Consider the following 26,998-nt stretch of genomic DNA (forward strand, 5'->3'; position numbering starts at 1 on the left):
CCGGTGTCGGTTCTGACATAAACGGTAGTAACCAGACCGAAAAGCAGCGCACATTTCGGTGCTTTATTTCAGTGCTTTTTTTTCCTGAGCTGTGATACAATTCTAGCCAATCATTTTACGTTTCCGAGGATAGTAGGCGGGCCCAGGTACGTACGTTCTTTTAGAGCAGAGCTACAGATTAAAAATGCCCAAGGCGAAGCGGTCAAAAGTCTGGCTGTACTTCACAGCAAAATATGCAAACTCAGCAGCCTGCAACAAGTGCTTTAAGCTGATACTGTGATACTGTCAAAGGAGGTAACACCTCAAATCCGATGAAACACCTGGCGACGCATAGCGGGTTTTTTTAAAAGCCAAGAAATGCGCCGTATTTGATAGCTTGCTGCGAGACCTCACACCGTGCACATCCACTGCGGGTGGGTTGCCTGTTATGCAACATCCCCCAAAAACACGAAGAGGAGAGTCCTGGCCCCTAGCCCTGCCAGTGTAGCAGAAATGATGACGGATGATGATGCAGCAGCAGCTGTTCTTCTCTGCGTGAGTAGCTTAATGTTGTTCGTGTGTAATTTACATTGAGTAGGCTAACCACGTTATTACATTAATGCATGTAAGGTGAACTAGCAAACATCATCATAGCTACATGTGGCTGTCTTCTTGTTTTAATGGCAGATACTCCCTTCACCCTGGCCAAAAAAGCTAAAATGACCAAAGAAAAAGTGGAAAACAGTTAAACATGAGAGGTTTAGGACAAAGTTTGTGTTTTTTCCATTGTTTAAGCACTGCTTCCAGCCAAGAGTGATACCATATATGCCCCATAGCTGCAGAAAAGGCTAACATTGTTATGTCTGTGAAGGTTCTCCGTCATCCAGGTCGTCGTAGTCAAAGAAGCTTGCAAAGAAAAGCGTCTGGACTTCTTTAAGTTGCTTGAAGACGTTTCACCTCTCATCCGAGAAGCTTCTTCAGTTCTAAGGTCAAATGGTGGAGAGTCCCAGATGTAAACCTAGTGGGAGTTTCCCCCCACAGAGGGACAAAAGGACCTCCTGATGATCCTCTAATCGCCTGAGCCAAGGTGTGAAACTGGGTGTGGGTCCCAATCAGCCAGAGTTTCGGGTGTGTTCATTGTGAAACCTGGCCCCACCTTATCATGCGAATTCCTGAGGTCAGATGGCCCAGGATGTGAGTGGGCGTTAAGGCGTATGGGAAGGGATCTCAAAACTGGATTATAGATGGCAGAGAGTTGGTGTCGTAAACCCCCGCCTCTGTTCAAAGATGGTCGCTCACAGTGGACATAGATGACTTCTTTCACTCCTCTTTCAAACCATCTGTCCTCTCTGGTACAAAGAAAACAGCACACAGTCTTCATTAACAGTGTGCAAAGCAACTACAACATTCAGTTCTGTTAAAAAGAATTATAACAATTACAATCTCATAGAGAAACATTAGAGCAAGTCAAAAAGCACCCGATTAGCTAACGAGTATTAGCTTAGCATGCTAACTAAAAATGCTACTCGTGAATAAAGTTACTACCCATGCATCAAAATGCCTGTAACTTTCAGGATACATGCTAGTACTGCTTACAATCAAAATACATGTTGACAATTACCACTATAAGAATGTTTTCATTAATACACATACAAAATTGACAACAGTATCGCTCACAAGCACCTACCACCAGCTTGGGAGTTTTTTTTTCCTTTGCTGAGCCATGCGCAGTGCAGCAATTTGGAACCTTAACAGTTGCAGTAGCTGTGTTTGTCCACCAGGTGGCTCCAACTATTCACAAAGCACATCAATTTTGAGGAAATTCATTAAGCTATTTTCTAACTCTGTTACATCCACCCCCGCAGAATTTCACTCAAAATTATAGATGCACAACCCACAGCATCCACCAAAATCAACAAACTAAAAGAGACACAAAAGAAAACAGACCCGACATGGTTATATAGACACACCAACTCAAGAAGTATCCCCAAAAGGATGAAGCAGAGTGAGTCTGTCTACACCCCACACAAACCATGTCCCACAGAAAAAGAAATGTCCCCGCATCGGGACCGAAGTTCAAACATGGTGGTGCAATGGAAAACCAGAATGGAACAAAGAATACACCAAACTGGAAACCACAATGTAGAAGAAAACCCTTACTGAAAAACCTGAAGTATTGACTTGGAGACTTTGCCAATTATCTGACTGGCATCATTAACGACCTCTTGAATGGACATTACATGGAGCAACCGATTGACTGGTTTGACAATGCGTCCAAAACGAGATCTGACTGGTTGTACATCGCCAGGACCAGATTGGTTGGAAGGCGTGAGTTGTCTGTTCCCTCCCTGAATGATGGTCGAAGGGGCCGATAAGCAGGCTCGTACAGAGGTCACTGAACTGGCCTGATGGTGCAAAACAAAAATGAACATGTTTATTGAGCAGTTTGATTATTTTACTATTCTGCAAGATTTCACCTTTGATTGCTATGCTAATAGCATTTATTAGGACAATACAGTCCGAGTGTGCACACTTATTATTGCAAGTAATGCGGTTTTCTTGTGCTGTCATTCTTTGTTGCATGAAGCCAAACCTGCCAGGTGTGCTGAAAAGAACACACAATCTGTATTTGTCCTTGTGTTTCTACAAAAGCTCACAGATGATCAGATGTTCATATTTTAGTAACCAGTTTTTTAAGCCAGAATGTGACTGCATTTCCAATGCACATTTTTTATTGATTTTTGATCTCACCAACTTTGAAATTATCATTTTGTTTTCCTTTTATGCTGGAAATCTTTTTAATATTAATCAACTGGAACTCGCTTCTCTCCTATATAAAAGCAAACTTTAAGATCACTTTCCAAAAGCTTGTTCTTGCTAGCCTAATGACAACATTCATCGACGTGAGAGCACCAGTAGAAAGAAAATGGAAATGGACAAATCCCCACAGACGTACCCTTGGCTGAACTAAACGGCGTGCCAAAGGAATAGTGTATCTGCAGGGAGACCTCATTGTTGGGGGTTGTCAGTTCCACTTATCCAGACAAACCCTTAGCTTAGTCTAGGGACTGATAGTGGTTAGATCTGAGCTGGAACCTCAGGCTTTTAAAGGGCTCAGCAAAATGGCGTCTCACTCCCTAGAGGTCATAATCTTTAGGCATTAGTCCCTCATCTACCTCTCCGGCTTCATCTCCAGATGTCACCATGAAGCCATTACCTCATCCCCACACCTTCAGAGAGATGCAGAGGGATCATCGTCAGGCTCTCAGTAGCCCTGCCCTGTCACTATTAATATCTCTCCTCTTTCCATCTCTCTCTCTTTGTAACTCACAGCACCTTTTCCTCTCTTCCCACTCATTCTCAGCTCATTTTGAAAATCTAGTTGACAGAACACAGAGGAAGGAGACAGAGAAATGAGTCAAGGAAGAGCATTTCCTAGGACTATCTCACCTTGGAGTGTCCCCAGATGGAACGAAAAATGTGAGTAGGGGCCAAGTCAGTGTTTGCAGAGGTGACATCCATTCCAGACTTATTTAGATTACATTAGTTGTCAAAAAAGAAACAGATGGGCTTTTAAAGAGGGTGATGTGACGCTCGTTTAGAAGATCTCACTCACGTAATTGTGCATATGTCCACACATATTTGAGTTGTGCATGTATCAACTTGTAAATGTTGGGCCAGAGAGAAAGAAAAACCAAAGAAAAAGCAAAGGAGAATGACAGCATAGGAGAATAGCAGATCTATGCTGTGCTTCCACTAACAAGTCACTGCTCTCTGGAGAAAATAGTTTGAAAGAGCTGGGGTGTCAAGTTTGTAACTGCAAGTCCAGACAGAAGTCTTTGCTGCATTTAACCTTCTGGACTATGACTTCAGTGTGCCATAAAACACTTATCATCTCAGGGTCAACTTGCTGATCGTTTAGTCAAGGATGCTCTCATCCAATTAAACTCTGACAGATCAGACAGTTCTTGGTCTTACTTATGTAATGTCAAAAACAGGAACCAGCTATTAGGAAAACCATGTCAAACAATGTGAATGTGGCTTCATTGGTCATTGCACGTGGATAAAATTTGAGTGGAAGCTCTCAGAAATTTGCATATCACAGCTATAACTAACTTGTTTATGTGTTCTGTCAAATTTGTGAACCTATCAGAAGTTAATTAATTAGTGGTCCAGACCAAATCTGTATTTAATGTGTTGTTGTTCCACAAAACAAAATAAAGAATTGCTGTGATTGACCGTAGCCAATACGCCAAGGCAATACAATGTTACTCCTTGTGATGAATTTAAAAGCCTTGATGTTTGCTTGATTGCTTATTTTAAAATTGTACAAAATTATCCACATTACACCAAGAAAAATTCCTTCTTTAATCTTCAGGAGCGATTGACTTTTTTCGATCTAAAACCTCTTTTGCATGTAAAATTATTTGAATGTGGAAGCTAAAAGGAAATTTGTCAACAGTGCTGCTGGTATCTTGATTCTGTCTGCTCCAGATGGAGTCTGCTCTTTTTGTTACTCGTTTATGGATCCTTGCTGGTCGTTCATCAATCCAAGAAAGGATTTGTATTATTCACAAAGAGTCTGCCAACAACGACTTTTGAAAATCTGGGCGATTATTCACAAAAATAAGACCTGAATGATGTGGGCACAAAAACATTCTCTCACACACACACTAGCACTCGGTCCTTACATTGCAGAAGGCATATTGCAAATGTTTAATTCAGTCCCAGGAAAACTCACATCTAACAGAGCAGTTTTAATATTTGTAAAATACAAGTAAATGTTGCAAAGGAGAATACTAGACAAACAAAATATTTGACTACTACTTTTTTTCTCCTCCCCTTTGTGAGTGTGGACGCTTCATCTCTTTGCTCTTGAATGCTTTGCTTCTTATATTGATTTTTATTGATTTTTATGCTGATTTTTTCCCTTTTTTCCGTGTGAGCTTACCTGCGATAACTTCTGGACACTTGTAGATCATTAGGACTAGAGTGTTCTTAACAGAAACAGCAACATTTTATGGTTACCTTGTCCTCAGCGCTCCGTGTGTCTGTGGCCTAGACACAGCTGAAGCCTGATTACAGCGTCTGGGCACCGAGCAGCCTCAATAGCCTGGAAAGGTGCTAACCGCTAGGCTTCTTAACCTGATATAGATGCTTGTAGACTGATTCAGTTTCATTAGACAGAGCATTTATGAGGTTGCTTTGTCGTGTGTCCCTTTTTCTGTTTGATGGAAGACACCAGGACCAAAGCTGGTCCATACTCTCTTTCTTTACACAATAGTAAGAGATAAGAGAAGAGATTAAAAGTGAATCTATGGGCCTTGCAAGAATAGAAAGGGGGATAAGAAGGATGCTGACCTTTTAGTGATTTTCTTTCTGTCTTATTCTCTCTTTCTCTCTCTCCCTCTCACACTCACACACACATGGTGGCACATATATACTCCTATCTATCTATCTATCTATCTATCTATCTATCTATCTATCTATCTATCTATATATATATATATATCAAGACTTTTTTTTTACACTTTGACAAACACGTGGGATTGCTTTTGTGAAAATTTTATAACTCCAGGCAAGCCTCTAGCATGGCCTGAGGGGAGTAATGGGTCGTATATACCATTGAAGTCAAGCGCATCAAACCACTTCCACTATTCAATTAAATCCCTGGCCTAAGTGGCAGGGTTGAATCACGTGAGAAAACAGCACACACAAATATACAAGGAGTGCAAATATGCACGCAAACACACATGAAAAAAAAAAAAAAACACAGGCTAGTGCTCACCTACTCACCTCACCTGAATTTATATCTAGAATATGGTCCCAAACATCCATGGAAGTGCACATGCACTCACACACATACTTTTGGCCTTTGTTTTTGGAACAACAGAGGCTATCTACAGGAATACAATACACAGTGGATTGCTAGGAGAGAAGAAATTGAAGCCATTAGAAGCCTTATTACTTTTTTATCAGAAAGTGGAGGATAAGCTTGTAGAATATAGATGGGAAAAGAAGCACTAAGACAAAAGGAGATCTAAAAATGGGAGGGGGTGGATGGGGTAATAAAAAGAGAGCAGAGTAACGCCAGACTGATATAAGTGAAAAGGGAGAAAATGGTGCGCAAGAAACAAATAGGAAGTTGCTGATGAAAAGTGAATGAGGAGGAGACTGGGAGGAAATAATCAAATTCTTGCACATCTCAGCTCAGTTCTGTCAGAAAAAAAAAAAAAAAAGAGCGTGAGCCATGGGTGCCAGTCATCTGCTTGGCAAGAAACTGCAGAGAAGCTCTGTGTCCTCTGCTCCTTTACTATCCTCCTTCAGCCCATTTACTTGGCTCGCATAGAGAGAGCCGCAGAGTAATTGTTAGGACAGTAATCGTGTGCGTGTGCGCGCACCCGTGTGTGAGTGGGGGGTGTTAATACTGATGAATGAGGCAATGAATGACTCCTGGGAGAACGTGTAGATGCTTGTGTGGAGTGTGTTTTTATGTGCCTAAGTCTAATTTATGTATTAAGGTGTGTGTGTGTCTGTAATTTGCATTTGGTACACATTTGCATTTTTCCCTACCTGTGTTATTTGTGTCCAGTGTTGTGTCAGTATTATGTACAGCCAAACCCTGCACCTGATTTGCACTTTATAGTCTGTTGGCCCACAGTGTTGACTGAGAAGCCGAAGCCACATTTTTATAGAAGGGTCAGGGTTGAGGTTAACATTGCACTTCAAAGCTTTTGCTGCAGTGGAGGAATACTGCATATTAAGCTTGCTTACCTCAACCTTCTAGCATAAGCTGTGTTTCTCGACCCTCTCGCTCACTCCCTCTCTCGCTCCTTGACACTCACCCAGGCTTCAGGGAATGTATCATCTTCAAATGAGGAGACATCTCATAGGAGACCAGGGAAACAGAGTGGAATGCTAATTGTAGTGTGCAACTGCTGGAAAAAGCAATAAAATATTAAATCAGTCCATAGACATGCACGGAAAAACACATGTACAATGTGCAACACAAAAACATTTGGATGGTGTGCGCGCTAATGGTTTTCATAGTTAGTGTGCGCTCTTGGTGTCTATAGAATAGCAGCAATAACACTCTTGAAGAGTCTGCAAGGGCTGTACAAAGACTCACATAAATATAGCTGCAAGCATTGATGAAGGGGGGGGGGGGGGGGGGGGGTTGTTAAGCAGGGGACAGTAACCATGGTAACTTCATTTGATGACTTTTAACCCTTCATATGTCATGCCTTTCTATATGGTCCATTTTGACCCAGGCTTTCACAATAACTGTCTGTACCAAATACTGACCCGCAGATTCTTATGTACAAATAGGCAGTTTCCCATAAAAAAAGGATGAATAATCCTTGAATAATGTTTAAGAGAGAAAGGAAAGTTTGTTTTTAATAGGTTGTAAAACACAAATTTTTGAGGAAAGGAATCTCAAATTGGGTGGAAACACAATCTGTTCTCATGACAGTGTGAAAGTCCTCCTTGAACTATCACCACTGTCACATAAAAAGCATGTACAGTTTCACAGTTTCAAGATTCCCTAAAACAGCCATTGCCTTTGTTTTTACCCAAAATCCATCTGGGTAGATAGATATAAAATATAAAAAAAACGAAGTCATCAAATTTCAGTTTAAATTATTGACTAATGACAAGTAGAGTATTAAACTCCAAAGTGTTTTATTTTGTAAGCTTCCTCAAACACAGACCAGGCACTAAGTTTGATTTGGATTAAACAAAGTCTTCCTCGAATGTTATTTTAATAGTTCAAATTGCAATATGCGTTGATGTTGTTGTTTCCTGTACTAACTCACATCCAAAAATGACACACTAGTGTCACTAGATTAGTTGCGACAGAGACAGTGAACATGTGAAAAGAATTGGGAGACCGTGCGAGTCTGCTAAGACAATGCACAGCACCAGAAAAGTTACAGACACTGTGGGGGTCTATGCATTGCTCAATTGCACCTGATAGACATGCTGTACCACACATAGTAAACACGCTCATGCTTGTTTCTATATGAATCAGAATCAGAATACTTTATTGATCCCTGGGGGAAATTATTTTTTGTTACAGTGCTCCATTTTAAACCAACATTAAGACAAGACAGACAATACGCTAACTAAGAATAGTACAATATATACATATATATACATACATACATACATAAGTCACTTATAAATAAATATTTGGAAAAGAAACATGTGTAGCTGTAGCAGCAAACAGTGTGTTAAGTGGATGCGTTGTACAGGGAGATGGCCACAGGCAGGAATGATTTCCTGTGTCGTTCAGTGGTGCTTTTCGGTAATCTCAGTCTCTCACTGAACGAGCTCCTGTGACTGACCAACATGTCATGGAGTGGGTGGGAGGTGTTATCCAACATTGTCTTTATCTTGGACAGCATCCGCCTCTCCGACACCACCTTGAGGGAGTCCAGCTCCATCCCCACAACATTGCTGGCCTTACGGATCAGTTTATTAAGTCTGTTGGCATCTGCGACCCTCAGCCTGCTCCCCCAGCATGCAACAGCATAGAGGATCGCACTGGCCACCACAGACTCATAGAAAATCCTCAGCATTTTCTGGCAGATGTTGAAGGACCTCAGTCGCCTCAAAAAATAGAGACGACTCTGGCCCTTCCTGTAAAGTGCTGTGGTGTTTTTAGCCCAGTCCAGTTTATTGTCAATGTGTACTCCAAGGTATTTATAGTCCTCCACAATGTCAACACTGACCCCCTGGATTGAAACAGGGGTCAAGTGTTTCCTGGTCTTCCTGAAGTCCACGATCAGTTCCTTGGTCTTTGCCACGTTGAGCTGCAGATGATTCTGCTCACACCACGTGACAAAGGAGTCGACCACAGCCCGGTACTCTGTCTCATCATCCCTGCTGATGCACCCAACCACCGCAGAGTCATCAGAAAACTTCTGAAGATGGCAGGTCTCTGTGCAGTGGCTGAAGTCTGTGGTGTAGAGGGTGAAGAGGAAGGGGGAGAGGACAGTCCCCTGTGGTGCCCCTGTGTTGCTAATCACCTTGTCAGACACACACTGTGGGAGACGTACATATTGTGGTCTTCCTGTCAGGTAATCAACAATCCAGGGCACCAGAGAAGCATCCACCTGCATCGCTGCTAACTTATCACCCAGGAGGGTCGGCCTGATGGTGTTGAAAGCACTGGAAAAGTCAAAAAACATGACCCTCACAGTGCTCGCCGGCTGGTCCAGATGGGTGTAGACACGATTGAGCAGGTAGATGATGGCGTCCTCTGTTCCGAGACGAGGCTGATAAGCGAACTGAAGGGGATCCAGATGTGGTCTTACTATGGGTCGCAGCTGGTCCAGGATGAGCCTTTCCAGGGTCTTCATGATGTGGGAGGTCAGTGCCACGGGCCTGTAACCCTGGGGGCCACTGGGACGAGGCGTCTTTGGTACAGGGACGAGGCATGATGTCTTCCACATCACCGGGACCCTCTGCAGACTCAGACTCAGCATAAACAGTTTATGAAAGACTCCACACAGCTGGGGGGCACAGGCCTTGAGGACAAGGGGACTCACTCCGTCTGGTCCAGCAGACTTGCCTGAGTGAAGTCTCCTCATTTGCATCTCAACCTGGTATTGAGTGAAGGTGATGGGTGGGGGAGGGGTGTCAGGAATCTCACAGGAGGCAACATGTGAAGAGAGAGGCTGGCACAGTGGTGTGGCTCTGGATTCCAGGCTGACTGCAGGTGAGGTTGTGGGGGTGGGAGCAGAATGTGTGTCCTACATGAATACACCAGAATCCTTTGATCTATTCTGTAATACCCTTGCTCCATCAAACGTTGTGTTAGTTTTCACTGCTGAGTTAGAGAAGCTGATGATACCATAATGATACTAAAACCCACATCTGTGTGTGTGTGCACGCTCGCGTTGGAGAGAGAAGGGGGGGCTCATTATCTGTGACTTAGAGCACATAGCCAGCTCTGATGGGCCCTATGGTAAGTTCCTGTAATAAAGGTCTAAAGTGTTTGGGGCAAGCCTGAAGCTCAGAGACCATTTTCTGCGAGGAAAGAAAAAAAAAAGGCAGCTCAGGGTATCCCTCTGCCTCAGCATCAATTCTTTATATGGAAATGATTCAGTCAGAGATAACTTGAATCTCCCTCTCATTGAATTGGAAGAAGGATTAGAGAGGCATAGATTCGTAAAATGTAAATAGCTGCCTGGAGGAGACTTACTTACCTCTCGCAGATGATGGGATACGATTAAACATGTGGAAATTAAAGATGATGGGAGCTGACATAGCGCAAAGGTGAATACTTCTCATCCTATTTAGTTAACACTTTGTGTGATCTCCTGTGCATTTATCAATTATCTAGGAGTGTGAAATGTAAAGTAAATAGGTGTGAAACATGTGAATTTGTTACATACCTAGAGCGCATTTGCATAAAATGATGGCGCATACCCCAAATCTGAGACGAATGTGCTGCTCAAACCCATTAATATTGTTATTCAGCCGTACTTCTCATCCAGACAAGTTTAATCTGCACAAAACCCACATAAGCTTCACCTTTGTAGCTATGGAGTTTAGAAACAGAGGTCTTAAAGTGGTAATTAGATACAGTGCTATGCAGGGCAAATCTCTTCCAGACATTTTTCAGTATTTTCATTTAGCCTCTTATCCTACACTGTAAAACCTAATAAGTTCACAGAACTCAAAAATTGTTGTGTAACAGATTACACAACAATTTTTTAGTGATGTTTTTAAAAGTTTTAAGTTTAACTAAAATAAAAATTATAGTTACAGTTGCCTTAAATTACCTCAATGTTAACTCATAAATGTTGATATTCCTCAACTTATAATTAGGGAGTAATAAACTCAAAATGTTCAATTTTTTCAACTTAATTAAGGTGGGAAATACACTCAAAATATTTTACATATTGCAACTCATACGATGTGGGAAATAAACTCAACTTTTTCATATTTTCTAACTTATAATATGGGAAATAACACTTAAAATCTTCAATATTTTTTAAAATACTGTGGGAAATACACTTACAAATAATTCTAAACTGTTTGCCCAGTAAATTATAATCAGCTAAAAGTGTTAGAAAACATGAAAGTAACAACACTAACAATTTAACAACTTTTTATTAAACACAATGTGCTTTTAAAAAGGCACAAACAACAGAGCTCACGCATAAAAAAGTGATTCATAAATAAAACAAGAGAAAAAGACTCCAAGGGTCTCCATCTCAATTCTAAAATTCAATAACATTTTCAGTATTAACAGCAATTGCAGCTATTAGAACATTGATGCATTTAACACTTACTGTACCTTGACAGCTGCAGCTCACTTTCTTTTTTAAAAATACATAAAAAAAACAGTACTGGTTTCCACTGCTGTACTTATAGGGAACAAACATCAAGGCAGTGCATTTACGTATTAGGCAACAGAACATTAAACATGAATAGTGAACTGAACAGTCATTCATCTTAAATGTGAGGTAGAAGAGGCAAATGATTAGGAAAAAAACAAACAAAAAAGCTTCCTCAATACTCAGCTTAACAAGTAGTCCATTCTGAGTGATTCACTCATTGAACAAATCATTCTTCAGCATCAGTAGACGCCCTTTCAGTGGTTTGTTGTCCTCAAGGCACATCACAACCTTCTGGATAAATGTGAATGTAAGCTCAAGTTTCTTTGGGTATTGTAGGTCTAATGCATAGATGTACCCAAAGAGCAGGAGAAATGACTCAGCCAGATTTGTGGGACCATTCACAAGTATTTCATCCTCAACGACAATGCAGATGCTTTCGGGACTGAAGAGGGCCGAATCAGTAGTGTCATCCGTGACAACTGTCAGCAGAGCCACAGGAGTGTCAGTGAGGTCTGGACCATCTGCTGACTGCAAAACAAAAATAATACAAGAATGAGTTCAGCCCCACAAGGACACAAATCATGCTATTGATTAGAGGTGTGAATCTTCATAAGTCGCACGTTTCTTTTAGGATTATAATGTCAACGATTTAATTTGATATTGCGATACATCATGATGCATTACAATAATCTTAATTTGGGTTTGGTTTCAAAACATATGTGTAAATAAATGTTTTCAATAATAAATATATGCCAAGATATTCGTTTTTGTTATTTACCAAACATTTCTCTGACCACAACATGGCACCTCCAAAAAAATAGAACACTTGAATTTTAAAAAGGGAGATAGTTTTTATCTGCAGATTTTTTTTGTATAATAATCTTTCAACTATTTTCATGTTTTCTGGTTTATGCGTAACAATCTTCTTGCAATCTTATTCAACAATAGTTGATATATGGGAGAAAACAAGTCAGATGAGGACTGTGTTGAACATCCTTCCTGATATACACCCTGGTTCTCCTTGAGTTTTGAGCGATGTCATATAGTTGATGCTGAGACCAGTACACTTATATCAGAAGTCCTGAATAACGTGGAGGCATCTTCACGTAGGTACACAGGAAGTGCACGAAGGACGAGGGCCTGTCTTGTATTTACATCATGCTGTTCCTAGATGAACACACAATATCTATTAGAATAGTATTTACACAAATGCAGAGTAAAAACAAAGTGTTGGATAGCCATGTTCTGATTGTCATTGTTATAGATCAGGGGTGTCCAAACTTTTTGTGTAACGGGCTAAACCTGTCAATCTAGAAGGGTAACCCAAAAAAAATCTAAAAATTTTGAATAATTCAAGGCAAAATTCTCTAGTTTCTTTGTATTTATTTTTTATTTAAATTGGGACACAAATGATAAAACTCACCCACTGACAACTGGTGAAATGTTGACTCTCTGTAGCGCTCTTTGCAGTCTGATATCTGTAAACAATATGTGCACAAAGACGACTTATTAATGTTCAAAAACATTTTTTGCACAGCACACACACACAAGTAGTCAGCTGATCTCATCTGATGCAGATCTGCTCCTTGATCAAGTGACATTTGTCCGGATTTTTGGCACGAGTGACGTCGAATCAGCACCGCAGCTGGATGGCCCGATTTACATACCCAGCGCAGCTGATACTCACCACAATAATTTACTAAGATTATATGCACTCCTGTTATTAAGTCCAGTTCAGTCTGTTAATGTTAACCGTTTCAAACTAATGTTGATAGGTGTGTTGCTAAGCTTAATAACTTAAATAACAAACTTGAAATTTACCCGTCCTATTTTCCCTTTTATTGTTTTTTCTCTGTGCTGTAAATCTTCTGTCTAAGAAGAAATCTGAGGCTGCTGTTCTGAAAATAAGCTACCAAAGCTTTTTCTGAATGAATCAATAAAGATCCATTTATGGAAAGCTGTGATGAAAGCAGTTTTGTCTTTAATTATATTCAACAATATAACATATTCGACCACTTTTAAGTGATTTTGTGATCTTTAATACACTTTAATACACTAAAGTTAAGGTTATTTACCTAATTTCTAGTAAGTAGCCCTCAGTGAAAAAAGTTTGGACACCCCAGCCTTACAGGTTAGGGAGTATTTGTGATCCGCACAGTCTGCATCAATGATTCTTTCTTAGCCTGGGAGCAGAACGCGGCTCTTTATTTTCATTTCATTTCAATTTACCTAGCAAAGATCGATAGGGTCTGGCTTAAAGGTGTCAAGGAGGCGCCTCAGTCTGGCTGGTTGAGCCTTGTTGAATTAGCGCGAACAATTTAGCTGAACTTCATTTGTAGCACCGAGTTCGACCAGTGTATAATGTTAGGCTGAATCAGGCGATGCATTTTTCCGCAAGCCTTGACTTGTAGAGCTCGCTTAGTGGAATACCCCTCTAAACTGTTAAAAGGATTTCGAGATTATCTCACAACCACACATTTGAGACTACGAAAAAATACAAACGTGTCTAATTACCATCATGATAACACACTCATGTTGTTTATTATTGTTCGCTTCATGCTAGCACACACACACAGCTCAACAGCGTAAACTACTGACTGTGTAACACGGACACTTATTGAAATAAGTATACTCACAATACGCACGTACATTACCGGCGAATACGACAACCGGTAGAAACGGACAGTGGAAAGTTTTAGTAGAAAGTTCAAATGCATGGAGCTAGAACTGCCACCGTCAACTTCCCGGGCAAGAATACAATGCATTATGGGAAATGTTGTCCCCCACGGAAAACCGCCAAAACGTTACATCATTCTAATTTGAAATAACATTACGTATTTGTCACATTAGAAAACTTCTAAAATTACAATTACTTGGATTCGAATTCATTTATAACAAACATTCACTGTGCACAAAGTACGAATATATTTCCAGTAAAAAATAAAAAAGAATGTTTATCGAAATTAAATTTAAACAAAACAAAAACACGTTAGACTTACCAAATTTAGGGCAGTTGATGAAAAAAAATAAGGTGGTGGTCGTGGTAGGTTGAAGTTGGGGACTCTTAATCCACACGGGCTGGCCAAAACTTCCCCGTATCAAGGTAAATTCAAGATGGCTGACTCAGCTTTCCTGAGGGAGCGACAAGACTCCACCCACCAGAACGTCACTAATATATGCTTCTTAAACTTTTTGAGCGTTCCAAAAAAATTTGCTAAAAAATATTGAGCCCTATTCAATTAAAGCTGCATAAAAGCCAACAGAGCTCAATACTTTATAGTTTGCTCAACTACAAAACGACATTTGAGTGTTATGAGCTTATTGGTTATGAGCTAGAACAACTGTTAGGGATTACAGTGTAGTGTGTTAATTCGACTGTTACACTATGGGGCACTCCCTGGTGTTTGGATAAGGTGGAGAGGTCTGGCATATTACAGTCGATATTATTTTTGGCAAAGCGTATCCGTCAGGCCAAATGGAAAGAGGAGCGGTTGTCGGTTCATGTGTTGCGTCTGTAATGCCAGCATCCCTTTTTTGGGCTTGCCAAAGCTTCAGCAGCGTGGGATGGAGGAACTGTGAGGTTATTGGCCCTCACTAACAAGGACTCTGAAAAGAGGTCAAGTCTTTCTTTTTTTCCTTTTTGGTTACTCTTTTACCTTCCCTATCCCTTTATTTTCTCCTAATGGTGCCTGTATCCATTTCATACATTCCCAAGTGGCAAAGGATTTAAACTTGTATTACAGCCTGTATTCCAATCCTTTCTTTGTATTAATCTTTAAACGGAACAGGCTCGTGTTTTGCATGTAAATGCCCTTGAGGCCTAGAAATCAGACATGTATGAGAATAGAAGAACTTCGTGTACTGACCACAGGGATTATTATGTGGTTTTAAGAATAAATTGCCTTAAGGTTATTTAGCGCATCTTCTGCACCGTTTTATATAGGTTTTTCCAGGGCTGAGTTTTATATTTTCCACTCCAAAAAAATAAAGAGTCTCCTTAATAGCCAGCAGAATGGAACAGCCTTCTCATTATTTTTGAGAAGGGCTGTTTGAACCACCTGCATCTTTACATGCGTGAAATCACTGCCCAAAGGAAAAGGAAAATAATCACACGCTGATGTATATACATGCTCTCTGAGAGTTTAGAATTTGAAATCCATCACCATGCCAGCCAGATAAATGAATGAATAATACTCCACAATGGCGTAGTCGCGCTTTCTAACCTACAATGGCAGCAGGTCTGTAATGGGCATATTGAATTTTGTTTAAAGTTTCAGTGGCCTATGAGTTTTGTGTTATCGTCTAAAGTAGATTCAGTCTCATTCTGTGTCTGGACAGGAATGAAGCAGCAGAAAGATGTAACAAAATTGGGCTTTATTATTGAAAACAGTATACAAATGGAGGCCATCTCTGTTACATACCAGCCTATTGGATAGAGTAAATAAACTCGGAGCTAGAAGTTAATGTCCTTGCATGTTCTGAGTTTTGCCGTGGAACAGCAAAGCCAAATAAGAAGCGGATTAAAAAGAATGTGTGTTTCTGACGGGTTCTTAGTCAGTGTCGGGGCTTTAAGCTAGGCCTGCGGACAGTATAGAGTGAAGGGGGGATTTTCAGGACATTCGCTTTGTTAAAGTGAAACAGACTGAAATTGGCTGTAAGCTTACCAAAGCTCCCCAAAAACAGAGTGAGCTTACCGTCAATGAAGATGAGAGCACACATTCTGTCATCTTTCTTCTTCTTCAACATGTTTTGTCTTCAGTGGCTGCATTTTGTTTTGTTTAAATATTACAATTTTGTAATTATATATCCACATACAATTGCTCAATGCCATGCAATGCTGGCATTAGCTGAACTGTTTGTATGTTGTGAAATCTGCTTAGTCCAGTCAACTGTGTGTGCAGCGGTTTGTCCTTACAGTGTTTCTCTTGACAAAAGCAGTCCTTGGCCCAACTCTTACTCCACAAAACAGCCCATTCTCTACAATCTACCAAGCACAATGAGAGTTAATCAAGAACTGGCCAAGAGAAGAAGAACGAGAAGTTCATTGAATTTGTTAATTTCTTAAATCAGCTTAACCTACTACTGGGTTATGGGAATATATTAAGATTGTGTGAAATGGAGTTAGTCTGTCTTTCTAGCAATAAGTGCAGATGATGGGACTGAGACTGCGTTTGTCTGACTGTTTCTTCCAGTTTTAGTTTCAGTTAACTCGGCTGAGCTGGTAGTTTAAGACAAACTGTCAGCTCTAGTCTTGTGGTCAGCATGTACAACAGTAAACACATTCACACATTGCTCCTTATGTTACTTAGCAAGAACTCAAGGAAGCATGTTTCTCACAGTGCATTTTTTAAAATAGTTTTCTAATGTTGGCGAATTGATCGATTAAACTAGCCATTATATGATGTAGTGAAAGTATGTTAAATGTTTGTAGAACTGCTTTATCGTCCATCTCATCAACGGCTGTCAGGCTTAGATGGGTTTTAAATGAAAAGACCTTGGAGAGACCTTGAACAAAACATTCGTTTCTCTAGCATACCGCCTCCCTCCCTCACTTCATTCCTCTCTAAACCACTTTCCCTCCAACTTCATACCCACAGTCTATAAAAGGGCCCAGAAAGACTGAATCATTGTGCTGCTGGTTTTGGAGCCTGGGGTTCAGATAAACAGTGAAACAAAAGCCTGGCCCAGAAAGTTGTCGCTGGAGATAAACATAGTAGGAGACGGAGATATGGTATGCCCAAACAAGACAGGCTTCCATTCTGTGTGTGTGTGTGTGTGTGTGTGTGTGTGTGTGTGTGTGTGTGTGTGTGTGTGTGTGTGTGTGTGTGTGTGTGTGTGTGTGTGTGTGTGTGTGTGTTGTGGTTGAAGGGATGGGTCATTGTGGTTTGCAAAGTGTTTCCATCTGGAATCACTCTATTTTGGTCAGCTTTTTTTTTTTTAAACTTGGGATGTGTAGCTTATCTAAATAGTCACATAAGACAAAGAGACAGGGAGTCACACGCACACACATTCATACAAACACAAAGACCCACACGTACTCACTGAGACATACTGTACACACAGACAGATTTTGTTTCCATTTGCCGTCTGGAGGACCTACAGACGGACAGCGTGATCGAACAGAGAAGCTCGCCTCTTAAAATAGAAGCTCTGAAAAAGAGTCAGGAGGGCCGCAGGAGACAAGACATCTGTAGATAAGAGACATAAAGGAGAGAGGGAGATGGAACAACGAGCACGCAGTCAAGTCCATTTTACCTGGGAGCTCAGTAGGAGCCCTGTTATACCGGCTTTTGAAAGTAGTTGAGCGAAGTGAGGTGTTGTTTCTGGGCTGTGTGTGGATATGTGTGATTGTGGTAGTAACCTATGGTAGAAGCAAAGAGCGCGGGTTAAAAGGTATGGCAGTAAAATTGATGATCCGGTTATCTACCACACTGTGCCTTTTCCCCCTCATGGACACTAATATAAAATGCTTCTCTTTTTACATGGACACATACTGTAGCAGTGAAAAGCAACAGCACAAACATTAATTATGTATGTATTAATTCATAGACTGTGCTTAAATCCTTCCACCATTATCACCCATGGGGCTGTCTGACATTGCTGTATGAAAAGGGATGCATTTTTAACAGATTTTTGTTTTTTACTTTTTGTTTTTGGCATCTCTAAAAGTGTCACTTGTGTAACTTTGTGATTAAATTTCTTTTTTTGTTTGTTTGTTTTGTTATATTTGCAAGTAGGCACAAACAGACCCATTTTTTTCTAAATCTGATAAGATGCCATTTGGAATAGACTTGGAATTATTCTCTTATGTGCAAAGCAACATTGGCTCAATCCTGACTTTGACAGCTTTGTAAAAACAAACAAACAAACAAACACCAAAATATGACCAACAAAATAAACTGAACACACTGTTTTTTTAAAAGAACACACAACAAGAGGACTACAATTTGGGGAAAATAAAATATATCTATTTTAACTAATTTAATTGCACTGGTTTCGTTTCAGCTCACTGTCATTTCTACTTTTCCTGCACACTCGCTCTAAGTGCATCTTCTGCCACACTCCTGGTGAATGTAGCTGACAGGAGACTGATGAAGTGAAGCAATAATTAAGGAAGATGGCGACAGTATGTTTGGCACTGTAAGGACAGATATAGCTTCCCGGCAAGTTACAGTAAACCTAACAAGAGTGAGAGTGAGTGAACAAATACCAGTTGGGGGGGCTGAGAGAAAAGAGAAGAGAGAAAAAGTCAATGGAGACAAACAACAATAGTTAATGACATGCAGTAGTGCTCTGTGCATCATGGGAAGTCCCCCAGCAGCCTGAGCCTATAGCAGCATAACTAACCAATGATTCTGGGGCACCTGAGTAGTTTTAGTCCTAATCTTAAAAGTAGTAACGGTGCCTGTTTCCCAAATCCAAACTTAATCCAACCTGGGAACTGTTCCACAGGAAAGAAACCTGATAGCTTAAGGCTCCCATTCTACTTTTGAAAACTGTAGGAACGACGATTAAGCCAGCACTCTGAGAGCAAAATGCTCTATTGGGAAAAATAGAGCATTTTCATTACGTTATAACAGAGCCTGATCATTCAGAAATTTGGCTGTTTAAGGAGAAGGATTTTAAGTTCTTCTCCAACCCATTTTTATTATGCTGATAATTTGGCACTCCAAATATGGTCACTTCTGGAGACCTATACCCCTCTTGCTCTGTAACAGCTGGAATTCTGTTACAGAGCAAGAGAGAATTCACCAGCGATGTGAAGGCACCTGAGAGAGCAACACATACATAAGGATAGCTTAGTTAAATAAGTAGACAAGCACATTACCATATGGATGTCTTGGGTTCTGACACATTGTCATGCGTGTATGAACACGAGACACTGGCAGCAGTGTAGAAACAACATATAATTTACTGTTGCATCTGCTCTTATGTGTCTTATATTTTGCACATATGTTCACTATACTGTAACACAAACGAACAGAGGAGCATTTTGCAGTTAGTGTGTAGTTTAAGTAACTTTACTGACAGGAAAAAACAATCATGCTCTCTGTGCAACCAGCTTAAAAGTGACAATGGGTCTCACAGAACCTGCTCACCTTGAACATCCAACATCTTTCATAAAGCACTGATATACACAGGCACTAATATCCTTAATATCCTCACTCCGGCATTCTGCAACAGTCCTTTAAACGGGTTTTAATTCCACCTCCCGTGAAAACTTCAGCTAACCTCCGCTCATCGGCTTTGGTCTGCAAATCAGAAATCTTGAACTATATGATACATGACTTACATTGATTCATCTCTGTTTTTGTTTCAGATCTGTAGGTTAGAAATAAAATATCATTGATTTTAGGACCAAAGCCTCCAAACACCCACTAATAACTTCTATCCCCCCACCCAGCATGACTCATTCCTTTATAATGTCAGCGATTGTTCTACACAGTGGACAGCATCTAATTTATTGAAATTTTTATGGCTATTAAACTTATGTTTAGAGGTAATATTTTAATTAGGCCCTAGAAGCAAACTCCAGTTTGTGATTATTGATCTACAGAGTGTGTCAGCAACTATGTTTTAAATTGGGAAGAAATTTACTGTGAGGCAGGGTCCCATTAACATGACTGCTGTCCTTGGCTGGCAGACATAATTGACCTGGCGTTTTCTGCTTATTTTACCTTTCAACATTGTACTTCAGTAAGGTACAGCATGAAAAGACTTGGGTAACAGAATTATAAAAGCATTTATTCATTGTAGTGTGTGGGGACATAGATGTTCAAGTTCAGCAGAATTGAACAAACTTGAGATTTGTGTTAAAAGTGTGGGCAACCTTGGTTAGCATGGCACATCCATAGACTGAATAGGTGCTTTGTGGAACCCTATTAGCCGGAGACAGCTGGATTTGTCAGATAGTTGCATACGTCAAAAGGTACCAACAGCAAAAAAAAAACAAAAAAAAAAAAACTAGGGCAGCATGGCTAGTTCAACTTAATGAAGAGCAGAATTTGTTTTTTTAGTTTGGAGGAAATAAACTGTTTATCTCTGTTCCACAATTGGACAATTTCGCACGAGTGTCTATGGGAATTGACTAATTTTGGGTGCCAGCTTCATGTGGCTGGAGTTTCTAGCATTGTTTTTCAACTTTGGTTACTGCTAGGCTCTGAAGAAAGTTTGTGTAATAGCATCATTACTGCAATTTGCACCGTATCTTTCAGATTGTACCAGTTCAGCTGCCAGTCGGTAAAAATAAATTGATTTGACATTGAGAAAAAGGAAAACGAAAAAGCTGCTTTTATTTTAGACTTTAAAAATGTTACTCTAATTATATTTTTAAAAAAACAGCGAAATATTGAAGTTCATTCACTGAAGTAGTCGAGCATTTTTTCAGTTTTTGTTTCTTTTTGCACCACAAAATAAGGATTAGATGTTTAAAGAGTAATTGCTGTGAAAATATTAAAACATCATTAGGTTTTGCAGAGTACTTGATGACCTTTTTATTTTATTTATTACCAGAGCAGCAACAAGAATTCAAAAGCAAAACCTCTCACCAACAAAACCCTGTCGACCTTTTCTTTCTATTTGCTCCTCGTCTTTATATCTCAGATCGGGATAAAAGGTTGTCTTCTCTGACATGCAAAACACAATGCAGCATTAAAAGAGCACACAGGGAGGCACTGAATCAGGGAAAAATTGTAGTGTTCTGAGCAGTGAACTCCCAGTTGTGGGTGTTTTCCTGTCTCGATAAGCATCAGAATAATTTGACCTTTTTTTATTTTCTTTGGTTACATGTATTAAACACGAATACATTACTTTCAATTGATTGCTGACCAGTAGAGGGTGGAGGCTTTTTTTCCTCTTTCTCTCTGCCTGGTTGGACCTTAGTTAGCATTTCTGTAAAATATACATGTGTATATATATGTATATGTATATCATTATCAAATAAATGCATAAAGACTGTAGAGAAGTATGATAGAAGAGGACAGAGGCAGTGTATGCAGTGTTTCTTTTTTAACAGTGATCCTTTTGATCTAGCAAAAACATAGATATTGATCTTCTTCCCAGTCCAAGTCCAAAAGAGATCACGGAGGCCAATAACACGTTTGAACTGCGAACAGCGCTGGCTAAGGCCTCTAGGGGGCCCCAGGCAAGATTTTATTCCTAACTCCTGTGCAAAATTACTTCTTTTACATTTGACACAAGTAAGACTCTGTGCCTTGGACTGTAATGAGGAAATGATGAGTGGAATTGGATTTTTATTTATTAATTTATTTTTGTCTTTGTGAAACGTGTTTCAAAAATGTAAGAAAATAAAAAAATGTACATTATTACTGATTTTACAAAATTCATCATCTTATTGTTCTCAGTGTTCAAGCCTCTTACCAACAATGGGGGGGGGGCGGGCTGTGTTATCATCTGCCATCTGCCATGGATTTATACTTTGTGGACGATAAATTCCATTACTCGAGATGAGTGATTAGTGTGGAATCAATTCCCTTTATGCGACATGGCAGTGTCATACGGTGTGGTGTTTTGCTGACTTTATTGCACTAAACCCTTAGGTTTGGATTCCCCGTTCTGCAGTAAACAGCGCTCTACGCATCTACGTCATGCAGTGATGGCCAAGTGTTGTGATAATGGGAAGTAGGGCCTTCACATAAAGCTGAAAATTTCCAAAGAAATCAATATTGAAGTGTAGCATTTCTTATGTATGTTGGTTGTTTTATGGGATTTTTTTCTTTTCTCAAAGATCTGCTGTCACAAATAATCGTATCACCATCTGACAGACAGCTGTTTTTTCCACATAAAAGTATTAAACAGAAAGCACCCTGTCGTAAAGGGTCACAGCTTGAGCTGTTTGATAGAAAAGAACAAGCTCTCTTGCCACATCTGTCACTTTAGACCCGAGGTTACGCCTTTTTCATCCGTTACAACACACCTACATTTTAATCAATCCCCAGCATCGACGTACACCTTCTTCTCAGCTCCAGCTCTTCCATGCCCATGGCTGTCACATCTTATGTCTTACAAAGGAAAAGGAGCTAACATCCCTGTCTTCAAGTGTTCATACGGCCCCGGGCTACACTTCAGATATGCTAGCAAATACCAAACACCACAGAGGCTCTGGGTCTCTGATTCCCGTTTGGTCCTTATTGTGTAAAACAAAGATTTTTTTTTTCTGTGTGTGTGTGTGTGTGTGTGTGTGTGTGTGTGTGTGTGTGTGTGTGTGTGTGTGTGTGTGTGTGTGTGTGTGTGTGTGTGCGTGTGTGTGTGTGTGCGTGTTTAACAATTGATTTAGAGGCTTGTTGGCATAGTGCACAGTTGGATCTGGTTGAATTTGCTCAGACATACAGCAGCAAGGAAACTAACAACACAACCTCTGACCTGATCCTAGGGAATCTCTTATGTCTGAATATTTTTAAAGAACAGAACAGCATAGGTTTAATGTTATACTAAAGTGGTTTTCAAGCACAGGTCACGCTATTTGTAACCATTAGCTTTACCTCGGGGCTCAGATGTATACCCTTAACCAGCCTGAGTTACTCTTCATGTTACAACTGCTTACCAGGAAACATAATATCCTTTGTGAAGTCATTCACAACACTTGTGGATTATTGTACAGCACAGGATTAGGGCCATCTCCCTCCACAACATCTGTTTTACTCTAACGGCTTGTGGAGATTATAGAAGAAAGTGTTTGCTCTGTTACAAACACATGGGCACAGGATATAATCTCATCAAGTGATTAGAATATACAAACTGAAGACAAAAACAAAGGCGTTGCAAGAGAGGGAAATTATGAAAGAGACGGTGCTTAGGAAGGACAGTAGCTGTTGTGGTTTCTTTGAATTTGAGGGACAGACTTTTGCTTTTTTTTTTTTTTTTTTTTTTTAATTAAAATGCCAGTAAATACACTGTGTTATCTTTACACAGAGAACACCTTCAAGGACAGTGAAAGAGAATGCCATAAAAATGTCATTTTGCCAAAATCTTGAAAAACAGACTACCACCACGCAGACCTACTATTAATTTTACATTCACGGGGTCTCACTGGTGCTAAAATCTGGAAAAGAATTGTGTCTTTTATCTAAACTAAAGAAAGGAGAAGAGAAATAACAATTTATTATAAATCAGTGAAACACACCGGGGCCTGATCCACCCCAGCAGGGCTTCCTTGGGTGAGAGTGTCTAGTGATAATGGCCGAAACACTCGATGAATCCAAGGTCCACTACTGACGATGTGTTAGATTTTAATATGATAACCTAGATCAGATCTCTAATCCCTAAACCTAACCAAGGAAGAAATGATGGCTGATTACCTTGGGTAAAAGACCGAACGATGTGTGCCGCTGGTAAAGTTTCTGGGCTGCCTTTCCTCATAACTTCCTATCCTTCAAGATTTAAAGCAATGCATTATCAGGGATTGTAACATCTAGTTCTTTTACTGAATCTGCATTTAAAAGTTTTTATGTAAAATAAGGATAGAAAAGAGTTAGCTTCTTATTTTTTAACCCATACCCTGAATTTGTTTGATTTGGAAGCTGTTTTGATTCTGCTGTTCTCAATGAACCCAAAAAACTCATTAATATCAAAGCTGATTGTTTTTGGAAGTAGTTTTTAGTTTGATTTTAGTTTTAGCTATTTTAGGGGGATATCTGTGTGTGCAGGTGACTATTACTGTGCATAATTATTAGGCAACTTAACAAAAAACAAATATATACCCATTTCAATTATTTATTTTTACCAGTGAAACCAATATAACATCTCCACATTCACAAATATACATTTCTGACATTCAAAAACAAAACAAAAACAAATCAGCGACCAATATAGCCACCTTTCTTTGCAAGGACACTCAAAAGCCTGCCATCCATGGATTCTGTCAGTGTTTTTGTCACACAGCGGAAATTTGTGTTTTTATGTTTTATCAATCTGTGTATTGGTACATAGTGTTGATTTTATTTGCATGATTTTATAGTGATATTTATATTGCATGTTTGTTTATTGATATTTATACTGCATGGTTTTATCCTCATATTTATATTTGTGTTAATGTTGTACCATGTTCCTTTAACCCACTGTGGACTAAACAGATAATTGTAGGCACCTGTGAGGTGGGGGCGTTCCCCAAGGTGGCCTATCAGCCGCCAGGTTGACCTGTTAAAGGGGATGGTGAGCGCAGAGACAAAAGGAGAGAGGAGTGACGCACGAAGGGAGAGGAGGCGAAAAAGGAACGCGTGCAACCCCGCACGTGTATGGAACGAACTGCTGCCTGACTGTGGGGCGCCGCGAGTTGTTCGGCGATCCAGTCCTAACGGCAGGAACGGCAACAGTGGGTGGCGATGGCTGCAATGCACGACAGGGCAGGGATGCCCCTCTGCTTGCATCTGACGGTGAGACGAGGGAGGCCGTGTTCAGGTGTGGAGTGGGTCGGGACTGTGCGGCGACGCGCTGTCAGGAGGAGACAGGTCTGCGATAGGAGCCCCCTCCCTGGTCTGTTGCTGACGAGTTTTACCATACTGGAAGAGAAGTTCCTCTCCTGTCTCTTTCATATAAGGACCATTCGCCCATGTGTGGCTGGACTGTGGGATTATGGGACTATGGGAGAGTAATTTTAGTATATGGAAAACATGTTTTAGCCTTGTTTTAATAGTGTATAGTTATTTCTGCCGGCAGGGTTTTTAGCGGGTTGCAACACTATTTTTATTGTATACGGGGATTTTAGCTTGTATTTGTGACTCTGGCTGTGTTTTTTTTATTATGGAAATAAATGGTGTTTGAAGCCAGCTTAGTTTCTGTGCCCTGAGCGCTGACCCACCCACTCCCCTTTTTCGCTTGTATGTATAAAGAGGTGGTGGTGAAGATTTAGGTCCACCAGTTTAGCGGCTACATTTTGATCTGTTCACCATCAACATTGCGTGCAGCAGCAACCACAGCCTCCCAGACACTGTTCAGAGAGGTGTACTGTTTTCCCTCCTTGTAAATCTCACATTTGATGATGGACCACAGGTTCTCAATGGGGTTCAGATCAGGTGAACAAGGAGGCCATGTCATTAGTTTTTCTTCTTTTATACCCTTTCTTGCCAGCCACGCTGTGGAGTACTTGGACGCGTGTGATGGAGCATTGTCCTGCATGGAAATCATGTTTTTCTTGAAGGATGCAGACTTCTTCCTGTACCACTGCTTGAAGAAGGTGTCTTCCAGAAACTGGCAGTAGGACTGGGAGTTGAGCTTGACTCCATCCTCAACCCGAAAAGGCCCCACAAGCTCATCTTTGATGATACCAGCCCAAACCAGTGCTCCACCTCCACCTTGCTGGCGTCTGAGTCGGACTGGAGCTCTCTGCCCTTTACCAATCCAGCCACGGGCCCATCCATCTGGCCCATCAAGACTCACTCTCATTTCATCAGTCCATAAAACCTTAGAAAAACCAGTCTTGAGATATTTCTTGGCCCAGTCTTGACGTTTCAGCTTGTGTGTCTTGTTCAGTGGTGGTCGTCTTTCAGCCTTTCTTACCTTGGCCATGTCTCTGAGTATTGCACACCTTGTGCTTTTGGGCACTCCAGTGATGTTGCAGCTCTGAAATATGGCCAAACTGGTGGCAAGTGGCATGTTGGCAGCTGCACGCTTGACTTTTCTCAGTTCATGGGCAGTTATTTTGCGCCTTGGTTTTTCCACACGCTTCTTGCGACCCTGTTGACTATTTTGAATGAAACGCTTGATTGTTCGATGATCACGCTTCAGAAGCTTTGCAATTTTGAGACTGCTGCATCCCTCTGCAAGATATCTCACTATTTTTGACTTTTCTGAGCCTGTCAAGTCCTTCTTTTGACCCATTTTGCCAAAGGAAAGGATGTTGCCTAATAATTATGCACACCTGATATAGGGTGTTGATGTCATTAGACCACACCCCTTCTCATTACAGAGATGCACATCACCTAATATGCTTAATTGGTAGTAGGCTTTCGAGCCTATACAGCTTGGAGTAAGACAACATGCATGAAGAGGATGATGTGGACAAAATACTCATTTGCCTAATAATTCTGCACTCCCTGTAATTTGTTATTCCAATTAACTTTCTGTAAAGTGTGTTTTATTTATTTATGTTTTATTATTATGTGTGACAAAACCCATAATAGGTTCAATAGGTAGTCTGATTGTTTGTTTGTTTTTTTTGTTCCTGTTACTATTTGCATAAAATACTATTTTGATACTGTTTTCTATTATTTCCTTACTGTAGCTTGATTTCATATAAAATATATAAAGCAACCTCTCTCTGTTTCTCCACCCCCCCCCCCCCCACTCCCTCCATCCCTACAGCAAATCCTTAATTGCTCAAGTCAACCTGCCTTTCTTAATAACAATCATATGTTTACTGAAAACAAACACACACATGCCATCTCTTAAACACACAAAAACATGTACGCACTTATACACATGCAGACAGAGCATATACTCCCCACCATCAACTACTAATTAAGAGCTAATTATCTAGGCAAGTGTAAACAATCTCAGCAGATGGCAAAACCATGGCATTAGCACTAATGACCTTGAGCAGTGTGAGACCACAGTCCTCAATTCAGGAACAGCCTTTCTCGTTATGATATGCTGCATTCATTAAAATGCCCCACACACACACACACACACACACACACACACACACACAC

At 40.4% G+C, this 26,998-nt stretch overlaps 1 protein-coding gene and 1 long non-coding RNA gene across 10 annotated transcripts in view; one reads left to right on the forward strand and one right to left on the reverse strand.

Moving 5' to 3' along the window:
* The window catches only part of sdk2b (sidekick cell adhesion molecule 2b), a 316,541-nt gene that overhangs the window by 174,273 nt on the left and 115,270 nt on the right, over positions 1-26,998 (forward strand). The window contains exon 1 of one of the 9 annotated variants that reach the window (XM_080873226.1): positions 3,242-3,459. The exons of the other annotated variants lie outside the window; for them this stretch is intronic. Within the exon in view, the coding sequence (XP_080729352.1) occupies positions 3,393-3,459 (67 nt within the window). The 5' untranslated portion in view covers positions 3,242-3,392. Of the gene's footprint in view, positions 1-3,241; positions 3,460-26,998 lie in introns of those variants that run through there. 9 annotated transcript variants of the gene reach the window in all.
* LOC308390774 lies at positions 11,141-14,411 on the reverse strand. The gene is made up of 4 exons (XR_013970495.1): positions 13,970-14,411; positions 12,757-12,811; positions 12,399-12,500; positions 11,141-11,861 (listed from the first exon to the last, which is right to left on the reverse strand). It is a non-coding gene; the product is annotated as an uncharacterized lncRNA (long non-coding RNA).

The sequence above is a fragment of the Rhamphochromis sp. 'chilingali' genome (genome assembly GCF_963969265.1).
Source record: "Rhamphochromis sp. 'chilingali' genome assembly, chromosome: 22".
Classification (NCBI taxonomy): domain Eukaryota; kingdom Metazoa; phylum Chordata; class Actinopteri; order Cichliformes; family Cichlidae; genus Rhamphochromis; species Rhamphochromis sp. 'chilingali'.